The 23,497-nt window shown below is 48.2% G+C and overlaps 1 protein-coding gene across 5 annotated transcripts in view; it reads left to right on the top strand.

The window, feature by feature from the left end:
• The window catches only part of POMT2 (protein O-mannosyltransferase 2), a 50,701-nt gene extending 27,739 nt beyond the window's left edge, over positions 1-22,962 (top strand). For 3 of the 5 annotated variants that reach the window (XM_032621578.1, XM_032621579.1, XM_032621581.1), the window contains 11 exons: positions 6,522-6,591; positions 8,305-8,383; positions 9,764-9,915; positions 10,361-10,452; positions 11,364-11,440; positions 14,252-14,323; positions 14,606-14,665; positions 14,757-14,862; positions 15,702-15,842; positions 16,017-16,131; positions 16,981-19,619. In XM_032621578.1, coding sequence (XP_032477469.1) covers positions 6,522-6,591; positions 8,305-8,383; positions 9,764-9,915; positions 10,361-10,452; positions 11,364-11,440; positions 14,252-14,323; positions 14,606-14,665; positions 14,757-14,862; positions 15,702-15,842; positions 16,017-16,131; positions 16,981-17,086 — 1,070 coding nt within the window. In that variant the 3' untranslated portion in view covers positions 17,087-19,619. Of the gene's footprint in view, positions 1-6,521; positions 6,592-8,304; positions 8,384-9,763; positions 9,916-10,360; positions 10,453-11,363; positions 11,441-14,251; positions 14,324-14,605; positions 14,666-14,756; positions 14,863-15,701; positions 15,843-16,016; positions 16,132-16,980; positions 19,620-22,550 lie in introns of those variants that run through there. The other 2 variants (XM_032621577.1, XM_032621580.1) reach the window with 2 other exon arrangements.
• The last annotated feature ends 535 nt before the right edge of the window (positions 22,963-23,497 follow it).

The raw sequence follows: 23,497 nt of genomic DNA, 5'->3' as shown, positions 1-23,497 counted from the left end.
TCTTAGAGCTGTCTTTTCTTTTTTAATTTTTAAATTTAATTTTATTAATTTTTTTATACAGCAGGTTCTTATTAGTCACCCATTTTATAGACAACAGTGTATACATGTCAATCCCAATCTCCCAATTCATCACACCACCACCACCACCACCCCCCCGCCGCTTTCCCCCCTTGGTGTCCATACGTTTGCTCTCTACGTCTGTGTGTCAATTTCTGCCCTGCAAACCAGTTCATCTGTACCATTTTTCTAGGTTCCACATATATGGGTTAATATACGATATTTGTTTTTCTCTTTCTCACTTACTTCACTTTCTGTGACAGTCTCTAGATCCAACCATGTCTCTACAGATGACCCAATTTCGTTCCTTTTTATGGCTGAGTAATATTCCATTGTATATATGTACCATATCTTCTTTATCCATTTGTCTGTCGATGGGCATTTAGGTTGCTTCCATGACCTGGCTATTGTAAACAGTGCTGCAGTGAACAGTGGGGTGCATGTGTCTTTTTGAATTATGGTTTTCTCTGGGTATATGCCCAGTAGTGGGATTGCTGGGTCATCTGGTAATTCTATTTTTAGCTTTTTAAGGAACCTCCATACTGTTCTCCATAGTGGCTGTATCAATTTACATTCCCACCAATAGTGCAAGGGGGTTCCCTTTTCTCCACACCCTCTCCAGCATTTGTTGTTTGTAGATTTTCTGATGATGCCCTTTCTACCTGGTGTGAGGTGATACCTCATTGTAGTTTTGATTTGCATTTCTCTAATAATTAGTGATGTTGAGCAGCTTTTCATGTGCTTCTTGGCCATCTGTATGTCTTCTTTGGAGAAATCTCTATTTAGGTCTTCTGCCCATTTTTGGATTGGGTTGTTTGTTTTTTTAATATTGAGCTGCATGAGCTGTTTATATATTTTGGAGATTAATCCTTTGTCCATTGGTTCGTTTGCAAATATTTTCTCCCATTCTGACTGAGGGTTGTCTTTTTGTCTTGTTTGTAGTTTCCCTTGCTTTGCAAAAGCTTTTAAGTTTCATTAGGTCCCATTTGTTTATTTTTGTTTTTATTTCCATTACTCTAGGAGGTGGATCAAAAAAGATCTTGCTGTGATTTATGTCAAAGAGTGTTCTTCCTCTGTTTTCCTCTAAGAGTTTTATAGTGTCCAATCTTACATTTAGGTCTCTAATCCATTTTGGGTTTATTTTTGTGTATGGTGTTAGGGAGTGTTCTAATTTCATTCTTTTACATGTAGCTGTCCAGTTTTCCCAGCATCACTTATTGAAGAGACTGTCTTTCCTCTGTTGTATATCCTTGCCTCCTTTGTCATAGATTAGATGACTGTAGGTGCGTGGGTTTATCTCTGGGCTTTCTATCCTGTTCCATTGATCTATATTTCTGGTTTTGTGCCAGTACCATATTATCTTGATTACTGTAGCTTTGTAGTATAGTCTGAAGTCAGGGAGTCTGATTCCTCCAGCTCCGTTTTTTTCCCTCAAGACTGCTTTGGCTATTCGGGGTCTTTAGTGTCTCCATACAGATTTTAAGACTTTTTGTTCTAGTTCTGTAAAAAATGCCATTGGTACTTTGATAGGGATTGCATTGAATCTGTAGATTGCTTTGGGTAGTATAGTCATATTCACAATATTGATTCTTCCAATCCAAAAACATGGTATATATCTCTGCATCTGTTTGTATCGTCTTTTATTTCTTTCATCAGTGTCTTATAGTTTTCTGCATACAGGTCTTTTGTCTCCCTAGGTAGGTTTATTCCTAGGTATTTTATTCTTTTTGTTACAGTGGTAAATGGGAGTGTTTCCTTAATTTCTCTTTCAGATTTTTCATCATTAGTGTATAGAAATGCAAGAGATTTCTGTGCATTAATTTTGTGTCCTGCAACTTTACCGAATTCATTGATTAGCTCTAGTAGTTTTCTGGTGGCATCTTTAGGATTCTCTATGTATAGTACCATGTCATCTGCAAACAGTGACAGTTTTACTTCTTCTTTTCCAATTTGTATTCCTTTTATTTCTTTTTCTTCTCTGATTGCTGTGGCTAGGACTTCCAAGACCATGTTGAATAATAGTGGTGAGAGTGGACACCCTTGTCTTGTTCCTGATCTTAGAGGAAATGCTTTCAGCTTTTCACCATTGAGAATGATGTTTGCTGTGGGTTTGTCGTATGTGGCCTTTATTATGTTGAGGTAGGTTCCCTCTATGCCCACTTTCTGGAGAGTTTTTATCATAAATGGGTGTTGAATTTTGTCAAAAGTTTTTTCTGCATCTATTGAGATGATCATATGGTTTTTCTCCTTCAGTTTGTTAATATGGTGTATCACATTGATTGATTTGAGTATATTGAAGAATCCTTGCATCCCTGGGATAAATCCGGCTTGATCGTGGTGTATGATCCTTTCAAATTATTGTTGGATTCCGTTTGCTAGTATTTTGTTGAGGATTTTTGCATGTATATTCATGAGTGATATTGGTCTGTAATTTTCTTTTTTTGTAGTATCTTTTTCTGGTTTTGGTATCAGGGTGATGGTGGCCTCATAGAATGGGTTTGGGAGTGTTCCTTCCTCTGCAATTTTTTGGAAGAGTTTGAGAAGGATGGGTATTAGCTCTTCTCTAAATGTTTGATAGAATTTGCCTGTGAAGGCATCTGGTCCTGGACTTTTGTTTGTTGCAAGATTTTTTTTTTTTTTTTTTTGCGGTACGCGGGCCTCTCACTATTGTGGCATCTCCTGTTGCGGAGCACAGGCTCCAGACGTGCAGGCTCAGTGGCCATGGCTCACGGGCCCAGCCGCTCCATGGCATGTGGGATCTTCCTGGACCGGGGCATGAACCTGTGTCCCCTGCATCAGCAGGCGGACTCTCAACCACTGCGCCACCAGGGAAGCCCTGTTGCAAGATTTTTAATCACAGTTTCAATTTCATTACTTGTGATTGGTCTGTTCATATTTTCTATTTCTTCCCTGTTCAGTCTTGGAAGGTTATACGTTTCTAAGAATTTGTCCATTTCTTCCACGTTGTCCATTTTATTGGCATAGAGTTGCTTGTTGTAGTCTCTTAGGATGCTTTGTATTTCTGTGGTGTCTGTTGTAACTTCTCCTTTTTCATAATTTTATTGATTTGAGTCCTCTCCCTCTTTTTCTTGATGAGTCTGGCTAATGGTTTATCAATTTTGTTTATCTTCTCAAAGAACCAGCTTTTAGTTTTATTGATCTTTGCTATTGTTTTCGTTTCTATTTCATTTATTTCTGCTCTGATATTTATGATTTCTTTCCTTCTACTAACTTTGGATTCTGTTTTCTTCTTGTTTCTCTAGTTTTAGTTTCTTTAGGTGTAAGGTTAGATTGTTTGAGATTTTTCTTATTTCTTTAGGTAGGCTTGTATAGCTATAAACTTCCCCCTTAGAACTGCTTTTGCTGCATCCCATAGGTTTTGGATCATAGTCTTTTCGTTGTCATTTGTCTCTAGGTATTTTTTGATTTCCTCTTTGATTTCTTCAGTGATCTCTTGGTTATTTAGTAACATACTGTTTAGCCTCCATGTGTTTGTGTTTTTTATGTTTTTTTCCCTGTAATGGATATCTAATCTCATAGCATTTGGTCAGAAAAGATGCTTGATATGATTTCAATTTTCTTAAATTTACTGAGGCTTGATTTGTGACCCAAGATGTGATCTATCCTGGAGAATGTTCTGTGTGCACTTGAGAAGAAAGTGTAATCTGTTGTTTTTGGATGGAATGTCCTATAAATATCAATTAAATCTATCTGGTCTGTTGTGTCATTTAAAGCTTGTGTTTCCTTATTAATTTTCTGTTTGGATGATCTGTCCATTGGTGTAAGTGAGGTGTTAAAAGTCCCCCACTATTGTTGTGTTACTGTCGATTTCCTCTTTTATAGCTGTTAGCAGTTGCCTTATGTATTGAGGTGCTCCTATGTTGGGTGCATATATATTCATAATTGTTATATCTTCTTCTTGGATTGATCCCTTGATCATTATGTAGTGTCCTTCCTTGTCTCTTGTAACATCTTTATTTTCTAGTCTATTTTATCTGATATGAGTATTGCTACTCCAGCTTTCTTTTGATTTCCAAGTGCATGGAATATCTTTTTCCATCCCCTCACTTTCAGTCTGTATGTGTCTCTAGGTCTGAAGTGGGCCTCTTGTAGACAGCATATATATGGGACTCAGACAGCTGAGGCTCTCAGACTTAATCCAGAAGAGGTTACCTGGACACGTGCCTGGGGCACACTGTGGCTGCTTTCATTTCTGATTTAGAGCACACCAAGCCTTGCAGACCCCAGCATGTGGTACAGCTCAGGTTGTCTGGATGTGATAGAGGGCTGCTGCCCACTGGTCATCCCAGGCCTGGGCCAGTCTGTTGGAGATCTGCGGGCCTGCCAGCCCTGTGGCTGGGCTCGTCTAGGCTGGTGCCCGGGACCTCCCTCAATGCCTGCGCATCTGCCTCTGACAGGCCAGGGTGAAGCTGCTCTGAAGCACACCTATGGGGCTCCCAGGGCTTTGTGACAAGGGCTATGTCTGGATCTTCTGGTTTTTCGGTCAGACAGCTGGCTACCTGCAGACTGTGCCTTTCGCTGCTGCCAGCAAGAGAACAGAACAGAGGGCATCTCCCACTCACCTTCTGATTGTCTCATGCCACAGGTGTTCTCTCCTCAGCAAACACCACCTGGCTCAGCCTGTCTCGAGTCAGCTGCTCCTGGCCTTTGTGGGGAAGTGGGCAGCTGCTCATCTAAATTTACCTTCTCTGCTTCTTTCGCCACCTCCCTTTATTGCCATGGTTTTTAGCCTTGAAACGTGGCCCGTATGACCACTGTCTTTGCATCCTACTCCTCGGTAATATAAATTATGACACCATTGGGCAGGATCTATTTCTGTCCCTTATAGTACTGTTACAGATTGTGTTTTGATTCAACAGGCCAAACATAAGCGGTCTGTTGCAATGAGGGGTTCTGAGGGAAGACCAGCTTTCCTTCTAAAGTCATGTGGGCACGGACCAAGTCTTTGAACGTCCCTGTTCTGTTATTCCACTGTGGCTTCCAGGTTAAGGTGGCTGCATATCACTCCAGTGACTAAGGATTCATGTGAAGGCAGATCACTACAGGCATTCTGGGAAGGGGGAACTCTAGACAAAGGTCTTTGTGTTCTTGATGGCCATAAGTGCCCCTCCCCCACAGATCCATATTAAGTAAAACTTCCCTCCCCTTTGACTTATTTGATTTGTCATCTTGCTGATTCTTCTTCTTTTTTTAAATTAATTTATTAATTTATTTTTGGCTGTGTTGGGTCTTCGTTGCTGTGCACAGGCTTTCTCTGGTTGCAGTGAGCAGGGGCCACTCTTGGTTGCAGTGCACGGGCTTCTCATTGCAGTGGCTTCTTTTGTTGTGGAGCACGGGCTCTAGGGAGCGTGGGCTTCAGTAGTTGTGGCTCGCAGCCTCCGTAGTTGTGGCTTGCAGGCTCAGTGGTTGTGGCTCATGGGCTCTAGAGCACAGGCTCAGTAGTTGTGGTGCACAGGTTTAGTTGCTCTGCGGCATGTGGGATCTTCCTGGACCAGGGATCGAACCTGTGTCCCCTGCATTGGCAGGCGGATTCTTAACCACTGTGCCACCAGGGAAGTCCTGATTATTCTTCTTAAGAGACCTTAGAAGGCAGCCCAGGAATGGGCATTTCTACGGTTGAGTTCTCTAATTCTCTTGAGAGCCAGTGATTTGTCCTGGCAGATTTGTCTTTCCTGACCTTGAGTGTTAGTGTCTACTGCCTGGGACAGAAATTTGCAAGGACCTTCTGTGTTGCTGTGATTACTGCCAACTCCTTTTCCACTGTCATCACTTTTCTAGATCCTCAATGGTCTTGACTTCTTGACGATACAGAAGTAGTTCTTTTCTCTCATCATTTTCTTTGCCTCACGTTTATCAAGTCTATAGCCAGAGACAAGATAATCACTGGCCAAATATGCAGGGTTTAACATTTGATTTTGAAGAGAGCTGGGCAAATGGTCTTTTGCATGGAATTCATATTTGGAAGACTATATTTTTACTTCTAAAAGGAAAATCTTACTATTTAGCTTCTCAGCTTAAAAATCCTCTAGTGGGGGCTTCAGTGCTTGTCAGATAAAGGCCACATTTCCTAGCATGGCATACACAGTCTGGCCCCGTTTGTCCATACCCTCACCTATTCCCACTCTCCTTCCTGCCCACCCTCCCTAACCATGTGAATTCATTTGCCACTGATTCAGATGAGTTTTGCTCTTTCATACCTCTCTGGCTTTTCCCCACTTGCTCACCTGACAAGTTCTCCCTCTCCTTTGAGAGTCTTTTCAGTCATTATCTCTGGGATACCCTTCCCTCATCCTCTGAGACAGTTCACTTTGGTCCCACAGCACTCTGTCAGTACCTCATGCGCATACCACGTTGTACTATAACTCTTTACCGGTAGGTCTTTAATTAATGCTAGCTTAATGAGTGAACGGTTTCAGACATCAATGCTTGTTTCTTCTTGACAGATCCCCTAGACCCTTCACTCCCTGTGGAGTTTGTAAGACATGGAGACGTCATTCGACTAGAACACAAAGAGTAAGTAAATTTGCTCTTTGGGATAAATGAGTGGCATGAGCATCAAAGGTACAGAGCTCTTTTAAGCTGGAAATAAACAGAAGTCAAATGTGGATGAGGCTCTAGTAAATGGAACAAGGCTGCTGTGCTAGAATGGGAGAATGATTACTTTGCCTATTTTGGCTTTGGGAAGCTTTGGATTTTGAAGGTACCTTTCAACTGCCCTTTTCCTAGGGGGAAGAAAGAAAAAAATTGAGTTGCCCAAAGCTTTTTCTTAAGCGGCTGCCTTGAGAAAGGTATAGGAGTCTGTTTCTGAATATGGCAAACTAGTTCATTTAACCAGTGTTCTCACTGAGAATGACTAAAAATGCTGGAAAATGTAGAAACATCTTAAAAGCATAAAGAACTGACAAGATAGTAAGGAGTTAAAATCTCAGATAGTAGGTCAAAATCTCAGTGAAAGGGGGAATCCAGAGAAAAAGTGGGACACTGTGGCCACTTCTGCCTTGAACCCACAATCTTGAGTTTTGATTTTTGGGTTTTGACTGCCTCTAGAGAGAAGAAGTTTTAAAGTCAAAGCTCTAGGCTCACCCGAAGTGGTAAATTATTGTGATCTTCCCCAAAATTTGTAACCCCCAAAGGCTTAGGGTTAGGATAAATCCGCCCTATCTACCTATATCCAGAGTGTGTTTGGGAGAGCAGGGCTGGGGGTGAGGTTGGTAGGGGCACTAAATCTGGTTCCTGAGAAGTTGTAATTACCAGTTGATCTTCACATGGATTTGCAACCCAAATTCATTTCACCTGGATGGTCTCAAAATCTTCAGGCCATGAATTTAAATGAACATGGTCCTAAGACTGTGGTAATGTTCCCTAGGTGCCTGGCTAAAAGCAAATGTTAATCCTCTTTTGGGAAATACATGGTTATCCATTCCTATAAATAGTTTTCCAGTGACAGTGAATAGTACACAGTAAAAAATAACTAAGCACACAAGGAAATAGGGCACCATGTGCAAGAATGAGCAGGAAAAATAGGCAACAGAAGCAGCCCTGCAAAAATTTCATATGAATTGTCAGATACAGAATTTTTTTTTTTAAATCAGGGATTTTTAAATATACATATAGAAAAGCTATGAGCAGTGTTTTTTCCCTAGTCAGTAAGATTATGGATACTTAAAATTTAAATTTTTTAAATAAATTAAAATTTATTAACTAAATTTTATTTTTGCAAATTTCCAATATTTTTATAATGAACATTGATTACTTATTATGGATAAAAGTAAGGATTATTACAAAAAGCACAAAGTAAACAAAATCTAAATTAAACCCTCCACTTCCCCCACAGATCCCTACTTTGTAAAACTGGTGATAGGAGTAGAAAGCATAGATGGTAGGGAGGAAGTTTACCTATCTCAGGCATACATAGATTACAAATTTTAATTTTCTTCTCCCTAAACCTGCCTCTTAAGTCAGGCTAGCTTGCCTCAAAGCCACCAATGTGTTCAGTCATCCCCCTGCCCCCCACCTGAAGTTGTGGGGCGAACAGGAAGTGAAGCCCCTTTCTTGGCATATGGTCCAGTACTCTTACCATCTGTCCCTTGCGATACGTTGGATTTAGTGGTTTGGATTCTAATTTTTCTTATCCAAACAGATGACTCTGAGTAGCCTTGGTGAAAGAAGAAACATTGCACATCTCTTTTCTTCAGGATAGTGGCACTTCTCTCTTTTAATTTCTAGGACTTCTCGGAACTTGCACAGTCACTATCACGAGGCCCCCCTGACCCGGAAGCACTATCAGGTCACAGGCTATGGCATAGTAAGTGAGCCACTCGAGTGTCAGCAGGATGTCAAAAACTGTGGGGCCTGGCTCAGGGCCATGTGGCGGAACACATCCTCCCCAGAATTCTGGAATGTTCCTAACGATTGGCTGCACAGGGACTCTTAACATTTAGGAACTTTCTGGCTAGGCTTTTTGCTGTGGGAAAGGCAGCCTATGAAGTCTATTTGTTTCCATCTCTTGCCTCCCATAATTACCATGCCATTTTTATGTTCTGACACTTAATAAATGTCAAATATGAATACTGTAAGGGTCTCTTTTAAAATCATATTATACTTAGAAGCCACAGGGCCACAATATGACCCCAGATGAATATACAAGTTTATCCTTTGCCAGATTCCAAATTCTCATTGGCTTTATTTTTTTATTTTATTTTTTTTTGCGGTACGCGGGCCTCTCACTGTTGTGGCCTCTCCCATTGCGGAGCACAGGCTCCAGACGCGCAGGCTCAACGGCCATGGCTCACGGGCCCAGCTGCTCCGCGGCATGTGGGATCTTCCCGGACTGGGGCACGAACCCGTGTCCCCTGCATCGGCAGGCAGACTCTCAACCACTGTGCCACCAGGGAAGCCCTCATTGGCTTTATTTTTAAGGATTACTTCCCTGTTCCACAGAGGGATATTGTCCCCATTGCTTTGAATTTTTACTGCCCTGGGGTGATGCAGTTCATAGAGGAAGCTCTATGAGTATTTATGACTTGGGGAGTAATTTGAAAACAGAAACAACTAGTGGGAAAGTAGATTTATGACTATCTGTTACGTTTCCTTCCAAGGGCTTTGGTGCTTCAGTAAAGATTCTGGGTTCCTTAAGGTGGAATTCCCAACCCTCTTTCTATTTGCTCATCCCACATTATACTAGAGCCAAGACTCTGAACTTCATCTTTTTCTGGTGGGCATTTCCTGAGGAGAATTAGACACAACTGTCTTAATTTCCACAGTACGATATCTAGGCCAGACCTTTCTTCGATGAGTGAGTGTCCCCATGGCCACCAGTAATGGATGCAAATAGCCCAAATTTATTTCTGTTGGCACACGGTGATGTCTTGAGTTTAGTTTAAGGGCAAAAACATTTATTTAGAACTTAAACTCTAGTTCTGTAAAGTGAAGAATTAGACTTAAGGTTCGAGGAATTATACTACTTTTCTTGGTTGTAATCGCGAGTGCTGGGACAATGGCAGTCACTTGGTATATTTCTATGGCCCTCTCGTTCCCTTTCCCACCTCAGTCATTTAGGCCAGTTTGGTCTTTGACCAAACTGTAACATGATGGCATCTGAAAGGGTGACCATCTCCCTTTTCTGATACGTCTTCTCTAAAGTCATCTTACTTTCTTTGTATTTTTTTCTTGATTTATGTGGCAGAATGGGACAGGAGACTCAAATGACTTCTGGAGGATTGAGGTTGTAAACAGAAAATTTGGAAACCGAATCAAAGTGCTGAGAAGTCGAATTCGCCTCATCCATCTGGTGACAGGTTGTGTCCTGGGCTCCTCGGGAAAGGTCCTGCCCAAGTGGTGAGTCTCTGGGGTTTTGATGTCCCATTAGTGGCTCATGCTTTTCCTTTCACACTACGAGTATACCCAAAACTTCCATTTCGCAGTGGTCGATGTTCACCTCAGGTCTGCTTTTTCTTTGTGGTGAATGGAGGGAGGAAAGGCATCAGGAGTTTTGTGGAGCCCAGAGCTCCAGAGTTTCTTTGGTGTTTCGTGTGCTGTAATAGTTGAGCATTTGTACATCTGGCTTGTGATAACTCTCTGGATCTGTGTCTCTTTCTAAAATGGGAATGTTGTGTGCTCGACTCCTCCTGGGATAGTTGTGGAATATGAAAGTGTGAGGCTGAAAAAAGCATGGCCACTGGGTTGGAAAGAGAGGGGCGCCGTAGATTGAAGAGCAGTTGGCAGTGTTACTCTCCGGTGGGTTTCAGGTCTTCTGAGAGACATCTGTGACTACTTTTCACAGGGGCTGGGAGCAGTTGGAAGTCACCTGCACTCCATACCTAAAGGAAACCCTCAACTCCATCTGGAATGTGGAAGACCATATCAATCCCAAATGTGAGTGAGGCCGTGTCCTGGGCTGGCTCTGAAGGGAACATTTCTAAGTAACTCATCTTAGGAAAAGAAACCTTTACAAACTCTGCTGCCACTTTATCTTATTGTTGCCATTTTCTTCCTTTTTTAAACCTAATCTCTTCATATGAATTGTCTAGATAGGGAGCTCCTTTTTTCTCCCCATCCACTCAAACTTCCCATCCTCTTTAAACTCCTCTCCCTAAAGTGACCTATGACCTCACTCGGGGCCAGAGCTGGTTGTCTCTGGTTACTTTCCTTGCCTCCCGCTGGATATGACTCTCTTGCCGCCTATAATGCAGGTCCATCTGCTTGCCTCCTGGGCTATTCTATCCCCTCTGTGGTTACCTCCCCACCCTCAAGGCTTAGAGCAGGCCGTTTCTTTCCCTTTCTGCCCCTGTGTAGGCTCCTCCCCTCCCCACATCCAGCCAAAGCTTTTACAGAAAGCAATGGCTGCAGCCCTTGATCTGATCCCCATATTTATACTACCAGGCTCCAATTGACATTTCCACTCCTGTGTCATCTTCCACTCAACGAGTGTCTGGATTCATCATCTGTCCTCTTAAGCTACCCCCTTCGCGCTTCTGCTTGATTTCTCCTCTTCATGCTTCCCATTTCATTCTTTTTACCACCTAATTTAACCAACCAGCTAATTAACTAAGTAATTAAACAGCTCTTTGTTTAGATGCTGGGAGCCATGTGGGGCCCTGGGGATGCCTTGGTGAATGAGACGGGCTCGGTCCCTGTCCTTCTGTCTCCTCAACACTCTCACCTGCTTGTTAGCTTGTCGGGAAGGCTACACTCAGACCCCGACAGCAGTGTGGATACCGTGGACAGACAGCCATGAGGAGGGGGTGTGTGAGAAAGGTTTACGCCCCTGTCATTTCTTTTTCTAGTGCCGAACATCAGCCTGGACGTGCTGCAGCCCAGTTTTCCTGAGATAATGCTGGAGGCCCACATGGTGATGATCCGGGTACTGTGGCCCCTTCCCATTTGGTGGCTTCTCTAAGAGCTCTTGGGCATCCACAAATTTGGATCATGGATCAGTAACCTTGGTATAGACCCACTGCCCCCTTGTGGAGGACTTAGTGTCTTCACCTGTACTGGCTTACTTGGTCTTCAAAGGCATTGAATGGTGGTGGCGATGATGGTGACGGTAATGATGATGAACACTTATGTAGCTCTTATGTGCCAGGCATGACTCTAAGCACTGCACATATATTAACTTAATACTTATTACAGTCCTCCAGAGGTTATCGTTCCCAGTTTACAGATGAGGGAATTGAGGCACAGAGGTTAAGGAACTTGCCCAGGGCCACACAGCTAAATGTAAGAGGTGGATCCAGGCCTTCAGAGCCAGTGCTAGTTACCACTACACTCCTCTGTCTCTAAGTGAGTCTCACGTCTGTTGAAGTGGCAGAGCTCCTGAAAATCATAGTGCCCTTGGTTGAAACTCATGAGACACTGGTAGGTGATTCCATCATATGAAATGAGGATTAGTTAGGATGGGTAGAATTTTAAGACTAAGTCTAAATAAATAGTCTCATTTTTTCTTTCATTATCTAAGAGGTAGAGTCAAAGAAGAAAAGGGACATAAGGAACCTTTCTTATTCAACTGATGTAGAGTCAGGATGGGGAGAGAGATCAAAATTGTCTGGACTATAGAAACTGCAGGGGACAGGGCTTCTGCCAGCTGAGCAGAGGGCCTAAGGCCTGGGTGGAGAAGGCTGCCCAGCCTGCTGAGGTTAGCTGGAATAAGCCCACTAGGCGTTAAGCACAGAGAACAATGTACAGATACACATGCCTGTAATGGTTACAGATTTTCCTTCCTTCCGTTTCTTGGTTTACTAAAGGAGCTGGATTTCTTAAGAGTTTAATGTGTAGGATGCCCTTGGCTGGGTATAGCTCTGGCTGGAGTGCCTGGGTTTGGGACTGGACTGGACTGGTTGAAGGAACTGATTGCCCTCAGCAGCTGCTCTGGGGTCCAGAATGATTCATTCTTCATTCCAAGGCCCTTCAGATGGCCATGGTGGTTCAGGGGCTGTGCAGCTGACCCCTTTGGGCATGACACCCCACTGGCACTTTTAACCCTGGAGGATCAATCCAGCCACCGTAGGGAGGCCTGCAAATGATTCCCAAGACCCAAGGAGTTGGGTTAGTAAGGCACTGGGTGGTGGTTCACTGAACCAGACCTGGATCTTTCTCGGGCTAGGCCAGTGGTTCTCAATAGAGGGCGATTTTTGCCTCTGAGGGGATATTTAACAATGTCTGGAGACATTTTTGGCTGGCATCATGGAGGGCTAGGAATGCTTCTGGCATCTAGTGAGTAGAGGCCAGGGATGCTAAACACCCTACACGGCACAGGCCAGCCCACACCAGACTTCTCCAGCCCCAAATGTCAATAGGGCCGAGGTGGAGAAACCCCAGCCTAACTCCTAGCACCTCACTGCCCTTCTTGGGAGTGACTTTCAGTCTGTCCTGATGCTGAGGCTGACGCCATCCTGCTGGGTAGGACCCAGGATCCTGCTCCTTTTCCTTCTTGTTCTAGGAAAGGCCTGATTTTGCCATTTAGAGACAGGTTGTTGGGTATTCTTGGCTGTTGGACTAAATGGGTCCTTCAGGCTAAAGTGTGCATTCTCAACCAGAGCGATATCGCTCCCTGGGGGTAAAATGTATTCTTGGAGGGTTGGAAGAAGAAAAAAAGCCCTTAACTTTTTTTTTTTTTTTTTTTTTTTTTTTTTTTTTAAATAATTCTTTATTTATTTTTGGCTGTGTTGGGTCCTCATTTCTCTGCGAGGGCTTTCTCTAGTTGCGGCAAGCGGGGGCCCCTCTTCATCGCGGTGCGCAGGCCTCTCACTATCATGGCCTCTCTTGTTGTGGAGCACAGGCTCCAGACGCGCAGGCTCAGTAGTTGTGGCTCACGGGCCCAGTTGCTCCGCGGCATGTGGGATCTTCCCAGACCAGGGCTCGAACCCGTGTCCCCTGCATCGGCAGGCGGACTCTCAACCACTGTGCCACCAGGGAAGCCCTTAACTTTTTAATGTATAAAGCACAGGTATTCCTGCATTATGTAAACAGACATACAGAATAGCTATGGTATTAAAGTGTCATGAGGGGACTTATTGTGGTGATTGTTTTGCAATATATACAAATATTAAATCATTATGTTGTATATCTGAAACTAATATGTTATATATCAATTATGCCTCAATAAAAATTTCTTTAAAATGTCATGGTGGGGGAGTGTTTAGGGAATAGATGTCTTAAAACGGTTGAGGGGGGGCAGGCAATAATGGGAAAAAACGCTGAGATACACTAGGCTAAAGTAACTTTTTCAAAGTCCAGGAACTTAGAGTTTCTGGGTTTGTGTTTCCGGGTTTGTGTTTGAAATTGGCCTTCCAAGGGAACAAGTGAGTCAGCCCTGATTTTATATGCCCCATCTCATCCTCTTGACACCTTATCCTTGGCCTGGAGACGGATATGTATTTTGTGCCTGTGGGAAACAAGTCTCTCATTCCTCTTTCTCTCGAGCAGAGAGGGTCTAAATGGACTGTCTTTGCTGGGACATGGAGGCTTGCTTGTTGGGAAAAGTAAGTCAGTTTTTGTAAGCAGGTGGGCAGTGACTGAGGATGAGCACCTGATCCTTCCCTGCAAGGGAAGGAGAGGGGAGAGGAGAGAGGGTTTCTCTTGACACCTGGCCACACCTCAGATCCCCATCCCTCACGTTCCTGTCAGCCTTCTAGAGCTCTGCTTTGACTAGCTTTTCTTTGCCACTTTCCTGCAGGGGAACAATGGCCTCAAACCCAAAGACAACGAGTTCACGTCCAAACCCTGGCACTGGCCTATCAACTATCAGGTAGGGCCTGAGGCAAGAAAGAGGGCGTTGAGATTTGGTGGACGTGGGGTGCGCTGGGGGCGCAGGGCGCGGCCTCGCCTGGCTCGGGGTGGCCAGAGGCGGGCTCTGTCTTCTGCCCCGATATGGATCAGCCTTCCCAGGGAGCTCCCGTAGAAGGCGCCCACTCCGAGCCTCCCGTCAGGGCTCCCTGTCTATGAAGGGTGACTCGTCTTCCTCCTCCTGGAACTCGTGGGGCTGGGAGGAGCTGAGCTCTGGGCCAGCAGCGTGTCCTCTGCTCCACAGGGCCTGCGCTTCTCAGGGATCAATGACACCGACTTCCGAGTGTATCTGCTCGGCAACCCGGTGAGTGCCCGCGCACCGCGCTTTGGGCCCTGAGCTGTGCCCGTGGAGAGCTGCTGCTTTCTCTCACCCTCCTGTTCTCGTTTCCCTGCAGGTGGTTTGGTGGCTGAATCTGCTGAGCATCGCCCTCTACCTGCTCTCAGGGAGCATCTTTGCTGTGGCTCTGCAGAGAGGGGCACGTCTGCCTGCCGAGGTTGAAGGTCAGGTCCCTGGGCTCTCCCGCCCTCCCACCTAGCAGTCAGGAGGGCGCCTGCACTCGGGGAGGGCCCGCCTGCTGATGACCCTTCCTTTGCCTTTCCCTCCCCTTCTTCCCTCCTCTTTTGCTTTTTAGAACTCAGTCACCAAAAGCCCAGTGCTGTGTTAAACACTACATCCTCCCAACAACCGTATAAAGTAGAGTTTATTACTCCTGCTTTATGGATTAGGAAACCAAGGCACAAAGAGGTTAGGAAACTTGTCCCAGTAAGGGATAGAACTGAGGTTCACACCCTAACCGACTGAGTTCAGAGCCTTCACTTTTGACCTCTATGTTCTATGCAGAGCTTCCCACCTTTTCTCTTCTGCCCCTTCCTCGTCCCATGGCCCTGTCCTCTAGTCACGTAGAGAGCAGCCCCCAGGCCGTGGGCCACAGCATCTGAGACATTCACACAGGCTCTCTCTGCCTCTGCAGCTCCGCGTCTGAACAGACATAGTCCCCGACCGCCCCCTCTCCCACCTCCGTCCTTACCTCTGCCCGCACCTCCGCCCCGTCTGCTGCTGCAAAGACCTGCGTGACAGCAGAGATATGGGAGCTGGAGCTGGAGGCCAGGCTGCCTGCTGCTGGGGTTTGGCGCCCCTGCCGTGGGTGCCGAGGCCTCCCTGGGCCGGGTAACAAGCAGTTGCTCCTCTCCTGCCAGCTGCTGTAGGATTGTTCAGCTTGGGCAGAGGAGAGAAGGAAGGCTTATGCAAATCACACAGCAAGGAAGGGGCAGAGCTGGGCTAGACCAGGCTCTCTGCCCCCTCCCTGTCGGCTGACCGGGCTGTGCTGCTTGGGGCCCAGGGCTGTCCCAGGTCCTGCTGCAAGGAGGCGGGCAGCTCCTGCTGGGCTGGATGATGCATTACTTCCCGTTCTTCCTGATGGGCCGGATCCTCTACTTCCACCACTACTTCCCCGCCATGCTCTTCTCCAGCATGCTGACAGGTCAGCGCTGCCCTCCTGGGCCTGGGGAATGAGGGCGGGGCCGGGGAGGAGGCCACCATGGAGTGCCCGCGCTGGAGGGAGCCCTCTGCTTCCCCGACCTGGGGGGCTCCGTCTGCTGCCTCCCCGGAAGGCATCCTCTGCTGGGCCGGTGCGAGGTTTCTCTTCCTTCCACAGGCCTTCTGTGGGACATACTCCTGCGGCTCTGCGCCTGGAGCCTGGCCTCCTTTTCTCTGGCCGGGCACGTACACACACTGGGGATCCTGAGCCTGCTCCTGGGAATTGCCTACAGGTGAGCGCCCCCTGCACCTTGCATTGCTGCCCCCCAGCACTGAGGCCTCGGTCCCAGGTGCGTTTTAGAACCCCCTGGCATGCTTTTGAAGCACACTGGTGTCCGGCTCCATCTCCAGAGGTTCTGATTCAGTTGAGCCCAGTTTGGGTCCTGTGGTCCAGCCACAGTTTTTAAAGCTCCCCACGTGACCCGAATGTGCAGCCAGATGGGCGAAGCACGGGCTACCTCTCTGCATTCTTTCCTCCTGCCAGTGGCTCCCAGCTTATGGACCACTCAGGCTCACGTGGGAGGGCGCCCCTCTTGAGTCCCGTGGCTCCCAGCCAGAACAGCTCTCAGTGGGGTGAGGGAGCGGGTGGTGGAGGGGCGCCCGGGCTGTGGTAGGGCTCAGAATGACTAGGAGGGGGTGTTGTTTGGTAAGCCGCCCTCTTCCCCACCTCACAGGCCTCACAGATCCGCGCTGAGAATCACTGGCCTTTAGGGGCGGTGGGGCAACATAAAAGCCTGAGCAGGGAATCGGGGGCCTGAGGCCCGGGAGCATTTCCACATTTTAACAAAAGGTCTGGGCCGAACAGTCCATGACCAGACCCTGGACTTCTCTGTCTCCTGGGCCTCTTGGGAAGAGCCCTTTCCCTCACTGGCATTAAACCAACCTCTTCCAAGTTCACAGCCTCTGGTATGGCCAGGTGGCAAACTCACGCAGACATGGTGACCAAAAGGGGTGGGTCTTGTAGGTAGAGAGGGTCCGATGAGCCCCGGCAGGAGGAGCTGAATCTCACGGGTCTGCAGGGCACCTCACCTCCACTGAGGCGGCAGGGCGCCCACTGCCTCCCCCTGGGTTCTCTCCCTCAGCTTCTACCTCTTCCATCCTCTGGCATATGGGATGGTTGGTCCGCTAGCCCAGGACCCCCGAAGTCCGATGGCAGGACTAAGGTGGCTGGAATCATGGGACTTTTGAGGCCACTGCAAGGACTCCAGCCTGGGTCCAGGAACTTCCTGGGGACAGCCAGCTGTGGAGCCAGTCCCTGGACCCTCCCAGCTGTGGAGGAAGCTGCCTGAGGAGCCCGCGGAATTCTGCCACCTGCCAGGACCATGCCCTGGGAGCATACCCGGAGTGTAAGCCACTAGAGAGGGCCATGGCTCTGCTCTAACCACAGCCGTTCCTCCGCTGGGGCTGGCTCAGCAACAGGCGACAACATCTCTCAGGCCCGTTTCCTCGAGTGTGCAGCGTGAGGAGGGATGAGTGTGCAAGAGGGTGGGTGTGAGTGTGTGGGGGAGTGTGCGTGTGAGGGTGCGTGTGTCCGTATACCTGCGGAAGATAGACCGTGACTGTGGACAGCTGAGTGTCATAAACTCTAAGAAATCGTCCAGGGCTACAGTAGTATTCTCTGGGTTTTTTTTTCACACTGGATTTGGTTTGTAAGATTCATCAAAAATTCTCAGACCTCCAAGAAGGCTGAAAGCACTGACCCCACCTTGGGATGTCACCAAGGGCAGAGCAGATGGTATCGGCACGGCTGTGCTGCCCTCCTTCCCACAAATAAGCAAATACAGCTGAGGCCCCTGAGCTGGAGGGCCCGCCTCCCAGCTGCTTCCCCACGTGGCTGCTGCTGGGAAGTCTCCTCCGCGGCCGCAGGCGGCTGGACTTCTGCCTGCGATGTGCGCAGAGGACTGGGCCCCAGAGCGAGGCAGCTGAGGACTCACCAGCCCTGTTGGCCCTCCTCAGCCCTCGGTTCCTCGCTGTCTGAGAACGTCACATCACGAGTTTGGTGGGAGGGGTGGCACCCTGTCCTTGGCTACTGTGTGTTCTCAGGCCCTGTGAGCCGAGGTGATTTCTGGCTGCCCATCCCTACCCTCTGCGTCCAGCCTGACCATGAGGGTGGGCCCGATGCATTCTCCTGGTTGCAGGGAGAGCCTTTGGGGCCCCTCTCTTAGCAGCTGAGGTGGATGTGTGGCCGCGCAGGGATGTGTATGGTGCTGGGCTGGGGTCCCAGCAGGGCCTTGGGGTGTGGGCTGCCTTGGCCTTTCTGGGCTGGTGTTCCTGTCACTCACTAAGCTTTCCCCAGTTTTACTTCTCTAGTCCTCGCCTGCTGACAGCCCCCCTCCCTTTCACTTCATTTCATTTCCCTTACTCTGTGTCACTGTCTCACCAATCTCTTTTTCCCCAAAGACCCAGAGCACCTAGAAATGCCTTGGAGCTTCTCTCTACCACTCTGAAGCCCAAGCAGGAAGCTCAGAGCTGTTCCTTTTACTTCCTCCCCATATGAAAGAGATAAAGAAAACCCTTGGGTTAGCACTGAACAAACCCAAGGCCACTCCTTCAGCCCACCTCTGTCCTCCCAGTGCATGACAAGATATTATTTTGTCTCAGAGAACTGTCATGCTTCAAGGTTTAATGATGCATCTCTGCCACACTCCATCTTCCCTCCTCTGTAGCCCCCACCAGCTCTGACAGGGTCAGAGCTCTTTAGAGCATCTTTGCTCGGCGGTTGCCACGGAGACTGGAAATTGGTCCCAAGGACAGGCTGCGCTACGTACTGGGTGGTGGGGAGGGAAGCTTCTGGCCACGCTCGGACGTTCAGACCAACCATCATTGAAGTTAATAGAGGAAATGCAGCAATGTCAAAAGCAAGGCAGTTTCGTTAATTAGATCTGGGGCCTGATGACCTCCCTTTCCCAGGGCTGCAGCCCTTTTGACTTCCCCCAGCAGGAAGCGCTGCCGGGTGCTGAGTCTGGGCTGCTTGCTTAATTGAATTTCCGGAAGGGAAGGGGAACTGGGATGGAGAACCTCCCGCTCTCCCCTCCTCCTCCGCTTCTCCCTTTCTCTCCCCCAAGGCCAATTCCGTTTCTTCTGAGCTGGGTGGGGGCAGCCATCTTGGTGGGCTCTCCTGGAGGTGGAATTCAGGAACCTGTGCTTGGCTCTTAGCAAAGAACAACGGCCCCACGATGACAACCGGAAGGTGGCTGATGTTCCCTTGTGCCTTGCTTCCTAATAGGAACTTGTTGGAAGGGAGGTGCTCTGAGGGCAGCCACTCTGAGTGAGGGTGGGGAAGGAGAAAGCTCAGCCAGCTTCCTGCCTGTCCCTCCCTCCTAACTTGGCCACACTGGGGACAAAAGTTTCCTTTGTCTCTTACACTGCTTTCCAAAGATGCAGAAGAACTGTCCGCCCACTCCCTCCTCTTCTTCCTTGCCCAGACTGGCAGACACTTCTCTGGGGACAAGGCCGCATGGGTTGATGTAGCTTCAGGTACTCAGGTTCTGTTGTTGGAAGATGCTGAGAGAGGGGCTGTCGTGGTGGTGCTCTGAATATGGGCTCCAGCCCCCAGGAGCAGGCAGAATGTGACACGCCCCACAGACTTGCTGGCGGAGGAAGGAGACGTTTGTTAGCTCAACCTCCAGCCGGCTTCTTGAACCACATTTTATATTAAAAAAAACTTTCCACAGATAATCAGAGGCCGTTTACTTTTGTAATAAATAGCGCTTATTTTGAACGCCATGTTGTTCTTGTTGTACTTAATTGAAGCTGACTTGCCCTCTGGCTCCCAGAAAGAAGAGAAGAATGTTTTGAGTGCAGGAACCATTCCGCTGTGTCTGGAGTCTGAGGCCATTCTAATTCCAGCAGAGGCCCTGGGCTAGGCAGGCGAGCCTGATTACCCCCGGGAACATTTAGGCCCTCTCACGGATAAGGTTACTTGAGTAATGTTGGTTGTTATTGTGATTTATTTAAACTTATTCTAAAATAAGTAGGAAGCTGGACCTTTTTCTCTTTTAACCTCCTCACACAAGTATAGAAAGGAATGAGAGAGAGAGTAACGGTTGTCCACTTCTGAGACAGCTGAGTGGCCCAGCATGGTAGCAGCAATGTCCATTCTGCTTACAAAGAGGCCCCCATCTTTTTTGTTTTGTTTTATTTTGGTTTAGTTTTTTTGTTTGTTTGGTTGGTTTTTGGCCGCACCATGCGGCCTGCGGGATCTTAGTTCCCTGACCAGGGATCGAACCCGTGCCCCCTGCATTGGAAGCACGGAGTCCTAGCCACTGGACCGCCAGGGAAGTCCTAGAGGCCCCCGTCTTGACAGGGGTCACCTGTTATCAGGAGTCATGTTAAGGGTCCAAAGGAGGTAAAAGCTGACATGTTTTAGACAGAAGCTGTCTAAAAGGAGAGGAGAGGAGTCCACTGCATTGTGAAACTGGGGATCTTCTGGGCTGTCTGACCGACCTCCTTCTTAGGACCAGGAGTAGCTGGAGGTGGAGAGCAGGGATCGCGCAGATCCTCAGGAGATGGAACTGCCGAGGACAGGAAGGTTAGAGAAGGACCAAATGCTTCTTGACGCACAGCCTAGTTTACCAGCTCGTGATGCGTCTGTGACACTGAATCCTCATAAAGGCCCAGTGAAGTCCGTGCTGTTTTTGTCCCCATTCCACCCAGGAGAGATTCAGTTAATTGCCTGGTTAGTAAATAGCAGATCCAGGACTAGGTGCTGAGTTGGGCTTTTTCTGCTTCTCCAGCCTGGTCCTGGGACTAGGAGCACCTGCCCAGGACAACCTGGATCCCCTGCGGAAAAGGCTTAGACTCAGATTAGCACGTTCCTTTGTACCTTCTGCCTAAAGCATCAATAGCTCATCCAGGGCCCAGTGTTTCCTGGTGCACCCAGACCAGTGGTTTGCTGCGAGGAAAAAAGCCCTGATTTGTAATATATGCCAATTTTCATGGTGTACATACTCCACCATGGCCTCTTTCAGGCTACCAGCCTGATGTTCCTGAATGAGAAGCCGGAAAGGTGAGCACAGCTGGCTGTCACAAGCCATCTAAGAGCCAGCTCTGACACACCTTTGACCCAGACCCAGTGATCCTGGCTTGGTCTGAACTTTGGGCACAGCTCTTAGGCACAGTCCCTTAGAGTGAGGAAGGGAGTGGAGCACGGAGGCCCACTGGAGGGGCCAGAGTCAGTCCAGAGGTCAAATCCTGGCCCTACCACTGATTAGCTACGTGACCTCGGGCCAGTTACTTAGCTTCGTTGCCTCCGTTTCCTCAACAGTAAAACAGGCTATAATAAATAGGATCTACTTCGCAGCGTTATTATGAGAATGAAAAAAGTTAGTGATGCAAAGTCCCTTGCACAGTGTCTGGACATGGATGCTCCATAAATGCTAACCCTTTACTGTTTGTGATAAATCGGCCTCAGTGACAGCACTGGCTCTAGAACAGCACTTGAACCCTCTCCTCGATTAGAAACTCCTGCCCAAGTTGTGGGCAGGTGCCAGGGAGGGGAGCTCCGGTGACTTTCCCCCAGCCCCTCAAATGTGGAGTCAGACCCTCTGTCTCCTGGCTGGAAAACACCACACTGACTGCTTAGGTCCAGCCAGGTTCTTGGGCCTTTTCACTAAGGGGAGCGGAGACTAGAGTGTACTCAGCTCTCTCCTCCTACCTCCTGGCTCTAGAAAGGCAGAGTGAGTGCTGGCTTCACCACTTACTAGCTAAGGCCATCAACTCATTAACCTATCAGACTCCAGACCCTGCCCAAAGGAGAAAACAGGCAAGGAGGGTCCTGAGTGTAGACTGTTGGCAGGAAGTGCAAACTGGGTGGGGTGGGAAGCCTTAGACAAGCCAGGTGGCCTGGAGCACTGGGCATCTGGGCACTGAAAGGTAAAGGTCGCCAGAGATATACGTGGTTTTCATCCCCTGTGATCTGCTGACCTGGCTGCAGGGCCATGGGACACCAACCTGGGAGTCCAATCCCTGAGCACCCTGGCCTTCTCCCTTCAGCCCCCAGGCCCTTTGTGTTCTCACTTGGGGATCTCCTGGACTCCTTAGGACACAAGCCAGGCTGCCTTACAGCTCTGCTCCAGCCCAGAGCCCCCCGAGATGCGGGGAGGGATGGGGAAGAGAGGAATAGGGTAATATTCCTATATTATCAGCTAAATTCCTAATAGCTGTAAACTCTCGAGTCCCCAGAAGAGGGAGGGCAGCGGGATGGTCACCGGGTTCGGCTGGGAGCAAGAAAGAGGAGTTCTGCTGAGGCCCTCAGTCCTGAAGGGGGGCCAGCAGGAGAAGTTCTAGAAGGCAAAGATTCAACACTCCAGGCCTAGCACAGGGTTGGGCATGGAGCCTCAGCCTGTTTATGACCCAAGGCCCCAGCACACTCACCTTGTACCCAGGGACCGAAGGAGGCGGGCTGAGGGGCTCCTGGAGACCTCGCTCCCAACCCCCTCCATACAGCTTAGGAAACGGAAAAAGAGAGGTGGGCAGACTGAGAGTAGACAGGCTCAGAGACTTGACATAATGAAAGATAAATGAGGGTCTTGCTCTTCAAAACCTGGGCCACTGGAACTGGGCCGGGGCCTGAGGAACTTTCATGCTTGAAAGAGAAAGGTTTAGGACTTCCCCGGTGGTGCAGTGGTTAAGAATCTGCCTGCCACTTCAGGGGACACGAGTTCGAGCCCTGGTCTGAGAAGATCCCACATGCCATGGAGCAACTAAGCCTGTGCGCCACAACTACTGAGCCTGCGCTCTACAGCCTGCGAGCCACAACTACTGAAGCCCGCGAGCCACAACTACTGAAGCCTGCACGCCTAGATCCCGTGCTCCACAACAAGAGAAGCCACTGTTGTGAGAAGCCCGTGCACCACAACAAAGAGTAGGCCCTGCTCGCCGCGACTACAGAAAGCCCACGTGCAGCAACGAAAACCCAATGCAGCCAAAATAAATAAATAAATAAATTTATATTTTTAAAAAAAGAGAAAGGTTTAGGTCTAATTGACTTCACACCCTGAATGGCAAAAATGAGATTCTGTATCCTGAACTTCAAATTAAAGAAATAAATAGTACTTCTATCTAAACGTTTACAAAAGTCTATTAAAAATCGCTGAATAGTAGAATGTTCTAGCATAACTCCCTTAATGTCCAAGTAGTGGAATGCTCACAGCTGCTGCACCCAAGACCCCACCGTGGCCAAGCAGAGCTGGGTTTAGAACCTGAGCTGACAAATTTCTAAAGATGGCAGCTGACAGATTTCTCAAGAAAACCCAGGCCTGGCTGGAAATGGCTGTGGTCTTGGCCCTGTCCCTAAAGCTGAGAGTCCTGGTGGTTCCCAAATGTCACGGGGTGCCTCAGTCATACCCAGAACTAGGGCAGACCTCCTCCCCCCCTTCCCTGGCTTCCGCCTTGTCACACAGGTAGGCGCCCTGGCATTCTCTGGCCCGGAAGGGGACCCTGTACCAAGGGATCAGATGCCTCCAAGCAGTGTTTGAGTGGGGCTCTTGGAGAGGTGGCTCTCGCAGAGCTTACCTAAGACGATCAAATTGAACTCCTTGCCCTAACTAGGGAGTGTCACCAGATGAGAAACCGAGGTCCCAAGAGGCTCGACGATTT

This window comes from Phocoena sinus, chromosome 2 (genome assembly GCF_008692025.1).
Source record: "Phocoena sinus isolate mPhoSin1 chromosome 2, mPhoSin1.pri, whole genome shotgun sequence".
NCBI lineage: Eukaryota > Metazoa > Chordata > Mammalia > Artiodactyla > Phocoenidae > Phocoena > Phocoena sinus.
The sequence above is the reverse complement of the archived record's forward strand: the minus strand, read 5'-3'. Positions and strand labels throughout refer to the sequence as shown.